General features: G+C 42.7%; 2 protein-coding genes and 1 non-coding gene across 3 annotated transcripts; all 3 read right to left on the bottom strand.

The window, feature by feature from the left end:
- Positions 1–2: 2 nt before the first annotated feature.
- Positions 3–9113, bottom strand: LOC108441491 (probable polypeptide N-acetylgalactosaminyltransferase 8). The gene is made up of 11 exons (XM_017721046.2): positions 8805–9113; positions 6984–7242; positions 6288–6454; positions 5845–6028; positions 4714–4911; positions 3831–3945; positions 3212–3397; positions 1575–1712; positions 1288–1383; positions 979–1146; positions 3–446 (listed from the first exon to the last, which is right to left on the bottom strand). Exons 1-11 carry the CDS (start codon positions 8992–8994, stop codon positions 312–314), a joined length of 1836 nt encoding a protein of 611 aa, XP_017576535.1. The 5' UTR covers positions 8995–9113; the 3' UTR covers positions 3–311.
- Positions 5359–5471, bottom strand: LOC119263938. The gene has a single exon (XR_005130652.1). It is a non-coding gene; the product is annotated as a U5 spliceosomal RNA (small nuclear RNA).
- A 656-nt stretch (positions 9114–9769) lies between the features above and the next one.
- On the bottom strand, positions 9770–16870 carry ndufa9a (NADH:ubiquinone oxidoreductase subunit A9a). Its single transcript, XM_017721047.2, has 11 exons — positions 16726–16870; positions 14995–15165; positions 13988–14085; positions 13775–13866; positions 13498–13639; positions 13204–13306; positions 12933–13003; positions 12267–12343; positions 11422–11517; positions 11248–11314; positions 9770–10058 (listed from the first exon to the last, which is right to left on the bottom strand). The coding sequence occupies exons 1-11, from the start codon at positions 16778–16780 to the stop codon at positions 9888–9890; spliced, it is 1143 nt and encodes a 380-aa protein (XP_017576536.1). The 5' UTR covers positions 16781–16870; the 3' UTR covers positions 9770–9887.

Genomic DNA, 16870 nt, shown 5'->3' with positions numbered 1-16870 from the left:
TCTTGCTTTTTATGGTTTTATTCATGGGCATTTGTGACATTCATCTTGGACAATGAATAGATGCTCTATGACCTTTTCTTAAACTAGAACAGTTCAATAGAGTACCTGTCCATTGGTGTTGCAGAGATTCAAGTCTATTGAGTTATAACATGCATGTACTGCAGGAATGCAAAGTGACAGACCCCTGTGTGCACAAATAACCTACAGCATCACATCTGGAACTAAATGAAGATGCCATCAATTCAGATGTCCTTGGCAAGTCAAAACAGAAGATGCTGCCATTTTTTGAACAAGAGGCCATTACAAGCTGGTTAAAGGTCTTTTATGAGGTGTTGTATCCTCCAGTGTTGCCCACTGCATGTCTGAATGACAAGCTGGTAATATGAATCCCGTCCTTGGGCAATCTCAAGACACCGCTTTGTGGATCTGTTCCTTACTGCCTGACCCTGTAAGTAAAGTGAAGAGACACCTTAAGATGCAACAGCAGTTTTATTGCTTTCATAAACCAGTTGCAAGGATAGTTTGGGGTTATCTGCCTTAAAGCAATGGAATTAATTGCATGTTTGCTTTCCCCTAGTTTAAAAATGAGTAGAGAGTACAGAGATGTCCTAGGAGCTGTTGGGTGCTATTGGGATTCAAATATATAACTCTCCTGCAGGGCTCAGTGTTCCCTGCTTATGTAATGGCTTTACTACCACACTTTAACAGGATGGAGACCAAATACCATGTTCCTCTTTTGCTGCCTATTCCAAATAATCAAATGAAACTTCCAATCTGCTGCCCTAGATTTTGCCTAATCTGGTAGCCATGTGGATCCACATAGTGGTCAGCTCTGCCCATATATTTAGTGAGGCCATGGGCTGCAGATCAGGCAAAATCAAGAACAGTTTAATTGTACCAGTTGGTCATCAGGAAGTAATTTAATCAGGTGTGTTAAGCTTGGAAAACAGTAAATGCTGCAGTGTCCAGTGTCAGTACCTGTTTAAAGTTCCAGTGCATGTGGAACCCCTTCTCCTTGGCTAATTTGCAGTCATGCAGTCCAGGTACATGTCCCTCACCAGGATCCACCAGGCAACGATTGTTATTGTACTTATGAGATTTGATGCCTCCAATGTAAATCTCTCCACTCTGCCTGTAGTAACAGATCTGTATATAAAAAGACAAAATATTGGTGTCATAATGACTTGGAAAGACAATTTTCTTATCTAAGAATGCAAAAACATACAGAGATCTTTTCAACTGTTGTCTGAAACTGAAACATTGAGGTGTTGCTGCCAGAAAACACACCTGAGGGCCATAGAAATGGCACTGGTACAGAATAGGAACACTCCCTGGAACAGGTCCCTGATCAATGCAGAATTTGTCTGATAGGTCATTCTGCATCTGTCAAAGGTCAGCATTAAATCAATCAAACACTGAATTGCATTTACTATTGTTTTAAATATTTTCAAACCCTTTATGAATTAATTTACTTTATCCACGTGCAAACCTAAGCTTTCCTGGTGCACATGCAGTTTCTAGACTCCTGAAATACTTAGAATAAACAACTTATAAGAGAAAAAAATACTACTTACGACGCCATAGGCGACTAGGTCCTCCCAGGTATCAAGCTGAGGATACACATTGTCCATGTACCACTTGAAGGGCTTACATTTTAGCTTCTCCCTCAGCTTTTTTCTCTCTGTCACGTCCCCTATATCAATTCCATGATTCTGAACAGCAACAGAAATGATTCTGATGAACACTTAGGGGCTCTCATTTCAGTCCAAAGCATTACTGTATTTAGACTTCAGCTTATTTTTTACTTAACATCACAATCACCCTTCTGTGTGTTTTATTTAATTTAATCAGTGTGGACCTGTATTAGTAACCAGCCACCTCACTGGGTACTTGTATCTATGCTCTTTATCCGTTTCATCAGCTGTCACAAGACGCTGCCCACAGGACGCTGCTGGCTGGATGTTTTTGATTGCTGGACTATTGTCAGTCCAGCAATGACAACAAGGTGTTTAAAAACTCCAGCTGCACTGCTGTGTCTGATCCCTTCGTACCAGCGCAACGCACACTGCTAACATGCCACCACCACGTGAGTGTCACTGTGGTGCTGAGAATAATCCACCAACCAAACAGTATGTGCTCTGTGGTGGTCCTGCAGGGGGTTCTGACCTTTGAAGGACAGAGTGACAGGGGTGCAGAGAAACAGATGGACTACAGTCTGTAATTGTAGAACTACAAAGTGCAACTATATGGTATGTGAAGCTGGTAAAATGTACAATAAGTGTAGAAATAAGGAGACGTATTTAATTAAGTGGTCGGTCAGTGTATATACGTTTTACCATATGGACATGCAAAATAGATACAAAAACAGCAGAAAAGCATGCATACTGTATACACTATCATTTAAAATCATTTAAAACCGCATTTTACAGGGAGATTCTCTCGAAAGAGGACCCCTATTATTCTGTAATAACCTTCACTAGGATGAAGCAATCTGAAAGAAACAACATGCAATGTGCTCCTCAGTATATGGAGCTTCGAACAAGCCAGGAGGCCCCTGCATAGGATCAATGAGGTAGGCGCCAGACAGTCGCCGCAATGTTTAACCTCTTTAATGCTTGCGGATATGCTCAGGAACATGGAGCACTGTATCGGAACGTGTGTGCCCTGATATCTGATAATCTGATAAGCCTGACGTCATGCTTTGGCTCATCAGGCTTTTTCATCACAAAGTGTTTCTTATCTAAACTTTTACTATTATTTTGAGGAAGCAGAAGCTTCATCAGTCTTGCAGACGTTGCAATCCAAATAATTACTTTTTTTTTTTAACTTGACATTTTTTTTACAGAAATGTTAAAATAAACATTATTTGATATTAGATATAATTAACAATAATATATTGCCTGCACAAAAATAGACACTGCAGGTTTCTAAAAAGATGTCAGGTCTTTCCTTAAAGCTAACAAAGGTGCATCTGCTCTGCCTTAATCCACTCGATCCAACTGTCAAATAGCAACAGATCCGTCAGTGCTGCAGGACACATGAGACTAAATTATATGTACAAATGACCTTTTATATACAATTCACAACTGCCACCTCAGTTAGAATGAGAAGTGGTGATGAGCCTACCTGAAACAATCCTTAGTGACAGAATTCGGAACAGAAAATCAATACTGTAAATACTATGACATACTCAGGTCTTACTGCTACAGACCTCTAAGGGGAGATTCCAGCTGACAAGAACGTTAGTTTTAAACTCATCCATCCAGACTTCAGCCACCCTCAGGGCATTTCTTTTTAAGGGCACGCTCAGGTCTCGTGCATATGGCTTATGTGACCTCTCTATGTGGGCGATCTTGGAGCATGGCACCACTTCGATGCTTCCGCCACAGGTCCAAACCTACAGTAAAGCAAAGACCAGATTCACCAGATTCACATATTTTAATATCTTTGTACACTTTCAGAAAAAAAGGTATGACACTGTCACTGGGGCAGCACCCTTTTTGTCACTGTGGTGGCACCCTTAGGGGTCCATCTCAGTAGCTTTAGTCAGGGAACATAACTGAACCAGAATCCATTGAAATGATATTTTCTAAGCTGTACTGACTCCACAGACCCCGCCTCGCCTCCAGGCTGTTTATTTTATTGATGTTTTAAAATATTCGTTTATAAAAAGATACAAATATCTACTTTTCCACTGATTTAAGGTACACAGTTGGGCCTTAGAACCGCTGTTGCACCTTTCATTGTTTGTACCTTGATGAACGAATCATGTAACTGCATGGTACCTTTATTTCTAACAGTGTAGAGTCGAGATATGTGTGACAACGTACTCGTATTCCAAGCTCTACGTTCTCGCCTCCGTAAACCTGCATTCCTTTGTCCAGCACTCCGATCTCTCCCAAGAATAACCGGTCAGCCACAAGGATCCCCATGACAGACGGACTCCTGACAACAATGGCAGAATTGAATCAGCAGTTTCTTCTGAACTGGACAACTGGTTTATCATATATGAACAAACCATCACTGTAATGTATACAAGTAGAATCTAAATGGATGTGTGTAAAACAGCTTCCTGGGGTCATTCTTTCAAGTATGCTTGTGTTGTTGGGTTGCAATACGCCCATAAAGCCACAGTAGCTGACTTTAGTGATGGTTTGGCCAAAACTCAAATTTACACCAAATGTAATTGATCTGCAAAAACACGTTCGGTGTCTGAAATTTGCCTGTTTCTTTTGGCACTGGAGCTAATGTAGATTACAAGTAATGGAAGCTTATAGACCATTAACCATTTAATGTTCATTTAGCTGCTGACAGTTAGCTTAGTTAGCATGACTGTAGGAGACTCTAGAGCGCTTGCATGAGTGATTAAATATTAACTAAACTCACTTCTACGCCTGCCATCATTTCTATTGTTTCACAAGTTTGATAAAAGGCCAAGAAAAATAAGCTGATGAGTTCTCTTTCGTGTGGCTACTACAGCGTCTGCTTTAACGTCATCTTCAGCATAATTTAATCCAGAGGTGCAGCCTTTTTCTTTCTTATTAAACAAGATAACTGACAGCAGTTTGCACAGTGGCAATAGTGCTAATTGGTGGGGTAAAAGTTTACATTACCTGTCAGCTACATTAACAGTTTAGCTCCTGAGAAAGAAGCAAACTTCGGATGAGGTCGAGGAACCATCATCTGAAGCATTACAGGTAGAGTGTCACTTACTTTCCTGGCTCTGACTTGTCGTTAAGTTTGTACCACTCGGGCCTGAAGGACTCATACATGCACCAGAGCTGCCAGTCAAAAGCATGGGCGGCTGCACCGTATGCAGTCACGTCTAGGGTATCGTAATTCACTCTGTCAAACACGGGAGACACCACCACCGTCCTGTCGGCTTTGATTCTAGCCAGCAGTGGCTCTGCCCTGAAACCAAGATAAATCCATCAATCAATATCGCTACCATGTTAATCTGCACTGACAAGATGATAACAAGCAGATAACAAGCTTTTCTGTACATTCACCTACTCCTCCCTCAATCAAGGCACTTAAAGGGGAATTTCACCAATTTCTCAAAATTGTCTGCATAGTTAGATGCTTAATACGTGGCCTGATTAATTAAGAGACCCTTTCTAGTCCCACAAACAGGGAAATTTCACCTTCACATTTAACCCACCCATTAAGTGAAACACCACATACACACTAGTGAATACACACACACTAGGGGGCAGTGAGCACTCTTGCCCAGAGCCCTATCCACAGTGTGGTGTCTTGCTCAAGGACACCTCAGTCACGGACTGTCGGCCGAACCGGCAAACTTCCGGTCACAGGGCCAGTTCCCTAACCTCCAGCCCACGACTGCCCTACAGATTTAGCTCTGCCGTGGCAGAGCCTTCAAAAATAAGAAGAACTCCACGGAAATCTTTAGTAAAAGATCTTTAGTAAAAGGCAAAAGATTTGTGCGTGAATGAAGAGAAACCTGAGCTGATGTGATAAACTTTCTCTTAGAGAAAATTACCGAGTTCACAGTGGTGGTGATAGGAACCGGACGTCTGAAGCTGCTACACTAAATGCATTGCCAAATGTCTGAGACTTCGTTTGATGACTGTTCTTAGATAAGTCTTTGACCTTGCACCTGCAGGTTCACTGTTGGCTTTGGACATTAAATAAAATGGATATATCTGTGTTGCAGACATTGTGACCACTGGCTCCTATCGCCACCGCTGTAAAGGAAGAGCTGGAATTTAACTCCCATGTGCCAGCAGAGGCGCCGCAGCAAACATGAGAACTAAAAGCAGCCCTACAAACAGCACATGCTTCTTCTTCTATTTACGGTAGCTTATTGATAAATCCTTTTACCATTGATTATGCACCTCAATGTGGGCATCAAAAATGGCCACAACATCACCAACAGCTGCCTCCCATCCTGAAATGCGTGCGTGTGCCAAACCAAGTCGCTCTTGGTGTCTCACTCTCTTAATTAAATCAGGCTTCTCTTGATGAATTGAGAAGATATATTCATCCAGCTTCCCGCTGAGGTCCTCTATGAAGGAAAAACAAACAGACTGATCTCTTCAACCCTTTTCAGGTTAAACCCAGCACTGTGTCAATGATTCCCTCCCCCCCTACATCTATAGGATGTTTATTAAGTCTGTTTATCAGATAAAGGTGCTCTATGAGATAAAGGTGCTCTATGAGCTGACAGGCGAGGCTGCAGCAGGTGTGTCACCTTTGCACACGGAAACACAATCGCACAGATCCTACTCTTTATGATCTTAAGACTTGTGACTGAAGTTAGAGACCATTAGTGCTGTGGTCGTCCACCAGTACGATTTCCTTGAGCAGGTGTGCAGGTGTTCTGCCGATGACGCTGCGGATGGCTCTCTTTATGATGGACAGAGCCTCATCCAGGTAGATCAGAACCACACTGATTGTTGGGAGATCCTTCGGGTAAACCTTAGTAGCGCATCTGAGTGACCAGAAACACAGTTAATGTCTTCAGTAAGTCGGCCTAGTATAAAGTAAAAGTACTAAAAGAGTAATTCTGACTTTAATGTCCTGTTAATGTTTTTGTAAGAAGACTTGCTTCATGAACTGATTTTAGATGAAAATCCTCCAGCGTCTCTCTTGGTAAACCAGAACCAAGCGGCTCTGAAATGACCTTTTACAAACAAGCTAAATTTCAGTTTAAGATTTAGTTGTAACTTTTGAGATTTGAAAATGCTTTAGAATATATATAAAATTTATATATATAGAAAATATAAAATTTAACTGATGAAAGAAATGGCCCAAAATTACTTGGAATAATAAAATGTCTGGTTCCATTGACACACACACACACACACACACACACACACACACACACACATACATACATACATACATACATACATACATACATACATACATATATATATATATATATATATAAATTTTAAAATGCTTTAGAATATGAAAATATTCTAAATATCTATCTATTTATTTATTTCTTTTCTTACTTGGGGTCTCGGGTGTCCGGCAGGCTCCTGTTGAGAGGCAGTCTATCACTGAGGAACACATTGTAGCCGAACTGCTCAAAGAGCTGCTGCGCCTCCTTCTGCTCCTCCTCGGAGAGATCTCCACCCCACTTGGAGAACAGAAAAGAGTTGGGGAACAGCTTTTTATGAAGCACCTTCTTCGGCTGCGGCTGCGGCTGCGGCTCCGGCTCCTTCGGCCTCTGCTCCGCTCCGCGCTGCTGACTCTGCTCCAGCGTCTTGACTGTGGAGGAGACAGCGCTGCTCTGCTTCAGACGGGCAGCTCTCAGCTTCTTCTACCGCTCACTCCATTCTAAACGCGAACCTCACACCCAGCTGAGCGGGACACGCGCGTTTTTCAGGCGTGAGCGCGGCGCCGTCAGGAGCGCGTTAATCAGAACCGCGTGTATAGCATAGGGAGTGCGGATTGGGACGCAGCCTAGGTTTAATCCATGGCGGAGTGATCTCTGGGGCCATTTTCTGCCTCCAAAATCGCGTGTGGAGTACAATATAATATAATATAATATAATATAATATAATATAATATAATATAATATAATATAACGTAACGTATTATAATGTAATGTAATGCAATGTAATATAATATAATGTAATGTATTGTAATGTAAATAATGTAATGTAATATAATGTAATGTAATATGATGTAATGTAATATGATGTAATGTAAATAATGTAATGTAAATAATGTAATGTAATATAATGTAATACAGGCCTCTGAATGCTAAATGTTTAAGTGCTCTCTCCCTCTCCCTCTCTCTTTCTCTCCCTCTCTCTTTCTCTCCCTCTCTCTTTCTCTCTCTCAATTTAAGAGGAATTTCACTGCCACTGTTCTGACCGTTTATGTATGCTCTCCATTAAAGATCAAAGGCTCTCCATTAAAGATCAAAGGCTGGCTTCCCAGACGCGGATTAAGCCTAGTCTTGTATCAAGCGTTAGGGCCAGTATTGCGCTAGTCTGCGGCTTTTCGGGCGAAGCTACTGTTTTTCATCTTTTCCCAACAAACACCGTCAGGTCCCGGATGTAATGTCAGGTCTCAAACACACAGCAGATAAAAATACGCGACCACGAGATAAAACAGAGCCGTTATCATCTTAATCAAAGACTTCATTGAAACTGCCCCACGGTGTGAAAAGACTGGGGGACTCTTGTTATTGTGCCTCCTATGTGTACAAACCCGGGAAATCCAGTCATTTGACTTTTTTGTGGCGCGTTGCTTTTGAATTTATTTTATTTATTTAAAAATAACCCAAAATGTGCTTATTCAGTGTCCAAAAACTTTTCAGCACATTTTGTGTTACCAGTCTAAAACTGACCACACTGCTGTGTGTAATTAGAGACAGAAAGTGTTGTTTTAAATGTGTGACTAAAGCGTGCGCACTGTAAAAAGTATAAAACTCATTTAAAGTTTTTAAAAGCATTTTTAGAATTAATATTACTCAAAACTTTTTCTTTAATGCGCAGTAAACGTGATTATCTTCGCTGGAACCCGAAAGGCAGCGAGCTGTAGGAGTGAGGCTTAAAGCGCTGCTCAGTTAAACTCGACTTAACTTTACTTTTATCTTTAGAAACTCCGGTTAGAGAAGAGGGCAAATTAGTGGGAGAGCTAGTTGGTCTAATATGTATATATAAAAAAGGTAAATAAAAAAAACAATAAAAGCATGGTAGCCTTCACTTAACACCCACATAATAAAATAATATTTTAAATATAATAATAATAATAATAATAATAAACGAGTAAAAGTATCTCTCATGCTCACAGCTGGATCAGGGCACCTGAACACTCACCTATTTCTCTCACCCTCTGCTCGATTCCCTCCAGTTTCTTTAAAATGGTTTCATCGGCTGCCCTCTGCCCTCTGCTGCTGTCCGGGTGGCTCTCCTGATGTCTGGACAAAAGGACGGACGACACGGCGAACAGCCCCAGCGCTGCAGCGCCGATGTAGCCCAGTGCTTTAATCACACCGCGGCTCCTCATTTCCAACCGAGAGCTCCAGCTAAATCCCCTGAGCCTGTGCGGTCAGAGTCTCGAGGACACAGTCCAGAAACGCCTGTGCTCAGGTAACTACTGCAGCTCCAGCCTTCAGCACAGGGCACGCCAGATAACACAGCAGGGAGTGGTCGCCATCAGTTTACAGGGACATGACACGAGCAGGAAAATACGACTTTAATCCCAACCACTCACAGCACAAACCAATCCTGAGCGCAGGCAGGAGAAAGGAACCGGACACCAGCCAAGGAAAAGGTTCTTGAGGCCTGCAGCTCTGTTTGTGCAATACTCTCGAACCCAGTGCCTGCTGTAAATCCCAGTGGAAGGGATTTACTCACCATTATACTTCTTCTTTTGTGCAAGCCTGGACTGTAACACAGGCCACTGAACGCGAAATTCTAACGCCACTCATGTTGCCCGTTTAATCGCTCTCCTTTGACACCGTCTGAGCTTCAGCCTAAGAGGAACTTCACTGCCAAGGCGCACAAACGCAGTACAGAACACCTGGCCAAGCGCAAGAGGAACAGGACCCAGTACAGAAAGATGAACGTCCCTCACCATCATCAGGCACTTTTGACCCCTTATGTATGCTCTGCATTACAGACGTGGATTAAACCTAGTCTCGTACCAAATTGCAGTGCCAATAGTGAAGCACCACTATATAATAGTTGTGTTCTAGGTTTAGGCTTAGTCTGTGCCCGGGAGACCGAGTGTCTCTAAAAAAAAAAATAAATAAAAAGAACACTCATGCCAACAAACAGTCTGAGCCCAAGATGTACGTTAGACTTTATTTATTTATGTATTTATGTACAGAGTCATGATCAAACAAACAAGATAGCACAAGGTGAGGAGGAGCGAGAGACCATCCGCTGATGGACTGCTCAGTAGGTGACCGTTTTGGCAGGTTTGGTCTCCCCCAGCTCGGCCTCCAAGAAACGGAAGCGGCGATGGCGACGCAAGACCTCGATGGCTTTCTGCTCCACGGAGGAAGGCGTGATGCCCAGATCCTCAAAGCCTGGTAGGCCAGGATACTTCATGTCTGTCGTGTGAAACTAGCAGGTAGAGGGAAGAGACAGGACACATTTGAAGATCATAAACCATTCCTGGGTTGGAGGACAATGTCCTTCACCTATCATTGTTTAACTCCCAATAAAACGACCGAAGCAAGCTCCTGACTTGAAGTGGGCGTGTGTGGGTAAAGCACTGCAACGTACAGGGTGGTGGTTGGGTGAGGAACCTGCACTGTATTAATAAACGTTCTAAAGATCAGATAAAACTGGGCGGTGGTCATCTCTAGGCACTTCGCGGCTCATTTTCTATTCCAGGTTAACAAATGTGATTATAAAATGACTTCTATATATAAAATTACTTCTATAGCCTGCGTTATGACTATTCCTTGTAATTAACTAAGAAGCTTTTTTTAATCCATTTAACAATGTAATGCAATTACCATCTTAAATGTGGTTTCAAGTTACATGTCAGAGCCAAGCTAACACTTGTATTTGGACTGGCCCAAACTAGTTACAGCAGTTCTAGTCTAAATGTGGACATCTGAAGCTGAAGAGACGTTCAGGTAACATTTTTGCTTAACTTTATATGTCGCAACTTTACAGCTAAACTTTCAGCAAATTTCTTTTACATATTCATGAAAACTGCCACCAATTTGTGACAGCAAATGTGCACATTAGTGATATCCTGCACTTTTCTTCCTCAAAAGGATCACAATGCATCTAACAACTGATTACTTTTCCTCCCCCATTAATTAAGCCTGGCCTGGAATCGCCACAGACAAGTAAAACTAGTTTAAGGGAACTGCACAGGGATGCAGTTAATACACGGAGGATGGTCAAATTCAATTCAATTCAATTTACAACCATTTGTCACTGTTTGCACACTGAAATTAGACCTCCGCATTTAACCCATCAGTGAACTGAAACACCACATACACACTAGCGAGCACGCATACACAGGGGGCAGTGGGCAGCCCTAGCCACGGCACCCGGGCAGCAACTGGGGGTTAGGTGCCTTGCTCAAGGGCACCTCAGTCATGGACTGTCAGCCAAGGGGATCGAACCGGCGACCTCCCGGTCACAGGGCTGGTTCCCTGACCGCCAGCCCACGACTGCCCCCACCTGTCACCTGAGCAGCATTAACAGCAGATTTCAACAGCGACATCAATAAAGTTCAGTGCCTTAGAAATTTACACTTAATGTCTCGAGGTTACAAGCCTGGCATACATACCCGGTCAACTTTGTCACGTGTTGTCCAGGGATCAAAAGGATTCATCTCAAAGATCCTGGCAGCGAGACTAAAAATAGAAAAAAAAAAACAATGCATGATCTTCTGCCACTGAATAATCAGACAGCATGGATAATGTAAAACTACTCAAGTTCACATTCAGAAGAATATGCTTACTGATAGAGTGGGCGTGGCATAGGGTAAGCCACAAAAGGTCTGCAGGCTACAGCGTACACATACTCCACCAGGTCATGCAGCAGGTATCGGTTGGGCCTGATATGAAAGACAGTGACATGCTGGACTGTATTTACACAGTGCTTTGGTTAAACAATTCATCAGTTTGACATAAAGGTAGCGGGAAATTGTAAGTACCAGGAACAGCGTCTGTATGGCGGAGGACAATGCCTCTTTTGTCACCTTGACATGCTTTGTTGCAGTGAGCCAACTGAGTGTTTAACTCAGAGACACGTGTTCTTTTGGGGGATGACTACAGACATCTTTACGTCTCTCTCAGAGATACATCCAGTGAACCTTCTGTGTGAAACGTTTTAAATAAAGAGCTCCTTAATTACACTACGGTCCAGTCTATACCATCAAACATTGACTGGCCACTTCATTTCTTTCACTTCGTTTCTACACTCACTGTCCATCTTATCAGCTCCACTTACTGTAGAGCTGAACTCTGTAATTCTACAGTTACAGACTGTAGTCCATCTGTTCCTCTCATACTTTAATTAGCCCTGAGTCTACATAAGTTCATCTGATAAAACGGGCAAAGACTATAGATACAAGGAGGTGTACTTAATGCAGTGACAGTTGGTGTATATAAATATTGTATAACAGTTTAAAGGTAAAATCACTTGCAGGATGTTTGGCAATAACAATATTAATATTTCACATCAAAGTCCAGACGGCTATGGAAAAAGGATTACCCTAATCAAAGCGCTGTGGGTAATGATGTGCTCAATCAGGCATCAGCAATAAAGGCACTACTTTATCTCAAAGACATGGTCAGGTCTTACCCAACTAATGCATATGTTTTGCCATTGGTGTCAGGATCTTTGATGGCATTGACGATGGCCTTGGCCACATCCACCACCTAAAGGCAAAACAGAAGCCATGATTGCACATATTTATCAGCTAAACATTAGTTAGACATGCTGTGAAAGACCACAACATTAATAAAGCACACATCAAAACAGAGCACAACACCTCTTGGATTATTTAAGGCAAAGGTACTGATCCAATCACTGACAGGCTTCTAATAAGACTGAATTCTCTGGCCAGTTTCCCCCCTTTCATGACCTTTGAGACATCAATCACATGAATATTGCTTTTTTTAATCAGAGCAGGCAAATTATATTACCAAGATTTTTACATTTTTACAGTTAAAACTGATTTAATTTCCACAGCATGAACCCCATTTGATAAACAAGTCACTCGACTCTCCCTAATGCAGCACGTTAGTCATAAGCACCATGCTTTCATGTGATCGTACACATGGAATAACCACAGCTTGAGTATTCAAAACACAGAGTATTCAAAGCTTGTCTGCTTTAAATACAGTTTGTGAGATTAGACTCAGATTTCATCCATCAGATTATGGCCACTCTTAAGAGGTAACAAATAAAAGAAAGGATATTGATAAATCTACTATCAAGATATCATTTTCAGAGTAAAGTACTCACATGACACGGCTGCTTGACTGTTTTCTTGCCCATTGCAATAAGCGGAACAGCCTTACCGAACCAGCGCATATCTGCACAGAGAACAGCAAACAAAGTGGACAAAGTTTTTCCTTACAGAGAGTCGCCTAAAGCCCCAAGTATTAACATAAAATCTGCTTGTAGACACATACTTTATTTTCATATCTGCTGGTGGACAACACCTAAAACTAATACAGCTCTTCTCCAAATGCTGCTGATCTTTGCAGAAAAAGAGACATAGTACTACACGTACTGGCAAAGTGGTTGAAAAAACGATCTTCTCTTCCAAAGAACTCTGACGGCTTCATGATGATAGCATCTGGGAATTCGTCTCTCACAGCTATCTCGCCAACAGCCTACGCAAAAACATAATGCACTGTAATCACTGACTGTCGCTGAAAGTTTCATAACTAATTTAACATTCCTGATTGTTGGAACTCTGGAGATTTATTTGAAAGTTTTCACAGAGCAGTGAAGTATAAAATCAACTGAACATATGTAAAAAAATAAAAATAAAAAAATAAATGAATTGCAACTTAAACACTACCTTATTTCTCAGGTATTTCGAGGGGCTGCGGATGTCTGCATTTAGGTGGGACATGTGGATAAACTTTGTGACTCCAGCTTCACGTGATGCCTTTGCAATTTGCTGAGGGATGGTGACAAACACATCCTCAAACTTATAGTTGCTGCAGGGAAAATAAATATATAAAAAAATAAATAAAACAAAAAACATTACATAAAACAGTCTAGCAACTACTGACTTCTAATAATGAAATGTATTAAATTTTAGGTCCACACGGAGAGGCTGAATTCCTACATACCTGGTCTCCCACTCTCTTCCCACCAGATTGATTACAACATTGGAGTGAGCTATTGCTCTTTTGATTGACTCTTTATCCCTTGCATCCCATTCCTGGAAAAAAGAAAACAAAACAAACACCAAAGCCTGTCAGAGCTGCACGAGCCTGTGCCACTGATTTAGCAGTGCAATGCAAGTGGTCAAAGAAAAATCTAAAGCAAAAAAAATGACATGCCATAAAGATGATCTGGCCGAGATCGCCCATGGGTCTGAGGTACATGACATCATACTGATCGCACCGGTGAGGGATCACTATTTGAGAGCCAATTCGCCCTGAAACAGAAAAACAGAACATAAGCAAAAGACATTGCTGCACACTTTGACACAAGAGCCGCTTAGTGGCAGCAAGTTACTCAATACAATTCAGTATGCGTCACAAAACGGCAGGACAGCACACCAGACATCTTTCGCTTCACAATCACTTAAACTTACAGGTGCTACTCTGATTTTACTTTCTTCTGGATTGGCCACGCTGGCGTTTTTCTCCCTCCACCCTTAAGATGTTAGGAAATGACAGGGACTCAGCAGCGCTTTGATCATTTTAGTTCCTGCCTCACATTCGGGAAATGTTTTTTTTTGACTGCTGCTACTAATCATATTTAGTCCTTGTGCACATAAACAAATTAAACACCTCTTGAGTTGTAAAACTCTGGGTGCTTTGGAAGATTGGAAGATTCCTGCACTGTGTAATGTAGTTTACTGTATTGTAGTGTAGTTTACTGTACTGTAGTGTAGTTTACTGTACTGTATTGTGTTGTATGGTACAGAGTTCTGTGTTCAGCTCTTCCTTCTCTCTCTGTATCAGTGACTGTGTTTCTATCAGTATCTGAGCTCAGGACCGTCTTCCTCTCTAACCTACTGGTCACTAGCAGAGAGACTTTCTCTAGACAGACGAAGCTCTTCCTGTATGTCGCTCTGGATCAGAGCGTCTGCTAAACGCTGTAAATGTAAGATCATATGACCATGTGTGACACAATCCTCCAGATTCATAGAAATATAACCTGCAGTCTGGTTGAGAGATGAAGACACCCCCCTTTGCAAACCTCTGGGATCAAGCCTAGACATGCAATTCCTAAGGTTTGTTGTGTTGATGAAGAATTTTACCTGAAAGCTGCATTTGTTGCAGAGGTCACTGCAAACTTGCCCAAACCCACCCAAAGAACAGCCTGACCAGGGACTCACCCAGTCGATTGACCACATATCGGCCCAAGAAGCCACTGGCCCCGAACACTGTGGCTGCTATTCCACTGGATGAGGAGCGTCCCCCTTTTCCCTTGGGAATCAGGGCATGGTGGATCTGCCTGTGTTGAACTGCAACAGGCCCAGCGGCCAGCACCACAGGGGAGCAGGCACCTGTATACAAGAGCAGAGGGGAAGAAAACAAGTGATAGATGGTGAAACTAGTGATAGATGGTGAGATCTAAATCCAATGAAACAACATAGCCATGATTAGCTATGGTCTTGTCAGAAGGAGCTACCTGGGTTTGAGAAAACATGGGCTCGATTCTTAAGCTCACCTACAAAGAGAAAAGCAGGGCACGCAGCGGTTTACACACCTTAACGCAGGTAACAATGGGTCAGTTCATAACCACACTAAGAACATCCCAGAATACAAATATCTATATTATTATTATTAGCATTAATTAGAATAACTATTAAAATACCATTGTGCATAATATCTTAATCTTTAGTTATACAGCACTTTTCATATCGATGGCAGTAACTAATTAATATTTATGATTTATAAGACATTTAATCTGTTTTTCTGTATTAGGCGAGTAGAAATCAACACCAATTTAACACAGGGGCTTAAATGAGTTAATATTTAGCAGCTGACAGCTTTAGGGAAAATGTAAATAGTAGGGATGGGCAATTTGGCAACATCCATCTTTATCATAACCACGATAAACCACATCCGATTACACCTTTCATTACGTTTATCCCTGTTGAGCTGAGTGATACTTTTTTAATCCCACAAACGGGGAAATTCCACCTCCGCATTTAACCCATGAAGTGAAACACCACACACACACTAGTGAGCACACTTGCCCGGAGCGGTGGGCAGCCCTATCCACAGCGCCCGGGGAGCAGTTGGGGGTTAGGTGTTTTGCTCAAGGACACCTCAGTCATGCACTGTCGGCTCTGGGAATCGAACCGGTGACCTTCTGGTCACAGGGCCAGTTCCCTGACCTCCAGCCCATGACTGTTAATCCATGTAGTAACTTACAGGGTAGTCTGCGGGACCCTGAGTAAAAATATATAAAGACGATGTACATATTTTATCATATTCCAACTTCTATCGTCCACTATCGGACCGGCGATGAAGGAGCGGAGAGCAATGCGATGAATATCGCGCACCGTGAAAACGGCCTGAAGTATCGCGATGTTTCACGGCCCGACTGAAAACACTAACCCTGAGCCAAACAGCGCGCGCGGCAGAAATCCGCTCGTTTCATAAACTAACCGGCTTCTCTCTCGAGTTTGACGGTCCACCTTAAACGGTGCAGCAGCTGTACAGTTACAGCCGCGCCATTTAAGGTGGAACGTCGAATTCTAATAAGAGTTTCAGCCTCACAGTTAACGACGCTACACTAAGCTAAGCTAGCCTAGCCTAGCCTAGCCCAATCCGGAGAAAAGCCACTCAACCTGCAGGTTCTGGGTATAAACCACGCGGACAGCCCGTCCGGGCCGCCGGACTCCGCGGCTGCTGGTTATTTAGGACGAATAAAGGCGAAAGCTGTGCATGTCGGAGGGTTTAAGCCGCGGGGTCACAGCGCGCGTTAGAGGACGCCGGGCTCCGTTAAGCGACGCCCAGCGCCGGCGTTACCGGTCCATAATGCGCGCCAGCACGGTCCCGCTTCCGTGTGACGCCTGTTATTAACCGAATAACGAGCTGTCCGGTTTAATACTCACTGGAGATCCTGGGAAGGACACTCACAGGACGGCGAACCAAAGTGACGGCCGCCATGGTTTCGGCCCGACACCCCAAAGCGCCTACGGTGGCGGGGGAGGGTCAAACGTAGCGCCGTCTAACGGTCGCGTTTCAGAGGCGAGTTGT

The sequence above is a fragment of the Pygocentrus nattereri genome, chromosome 8, assembly GCF_015220715.1.
Source record: "Pygocentrus nattereri isolate fPygNat1 chromosome 8, fPygNat1.pri, whole genome shotgun sequence".
Taxonomy (NCBI): Eukaryota; Metazoa; Chordata; class Actinopteri; order Characiformes; family Serrasalmidae; genus Pygocentrus; species Pygocentrus nattereri.
Note: the sequence above shows the minus strand (reverse complement) of the source record. Positions and strands in the feature narration are given on the sequence as shown.

Bases quoted from the DNA above. Each gene is read 5' to 3' on its own strand.
- ndufa9a (XM_017721047.2), bottom strand. From the start codon at position 16,780: ATGGCGGCCGTCACTTTGGTTCGCCGTCCTGTGAGTGTCCTTCCCAGG. The intron at 13,307-13,497 runs GTAGTGTTTAAG...GTTTTTGCGTAG, and splicing joins CGAAATACCTGAGAAATAAG to GCTGTTGGCGAGATAGCTGT. The intron at 12,344-12,932 runs GTGAGTACTTTA...TTTTGCCTTTAG, and splicing joins CAGTCAAGCAGCCGTGTCAT to GTGGTGGATGTGGCCAAGGC.
- LOC108441491 (XM_017721046.2), bottom strand. From the start codon at position 8,994: ATGAGGAGCCGCGGTGTGATTAAAGCACTGGGCTACATCGGCGCTGCA. The intron at 6,029-6,287 runs GTCTCTAACTTC...TTTCCTTCATAG, and splicing joins GGACGACCACAGCACTAATG to AGGACCTCAGCGGGAAGCTG. The intron at 1,713-3,211 runs GTCTGTAGCAGT...GTTGCTGTTCAG, and splicing joins GCTGGAATCTCCCCTTAGAG to AATCATGGAATTGATATAGG.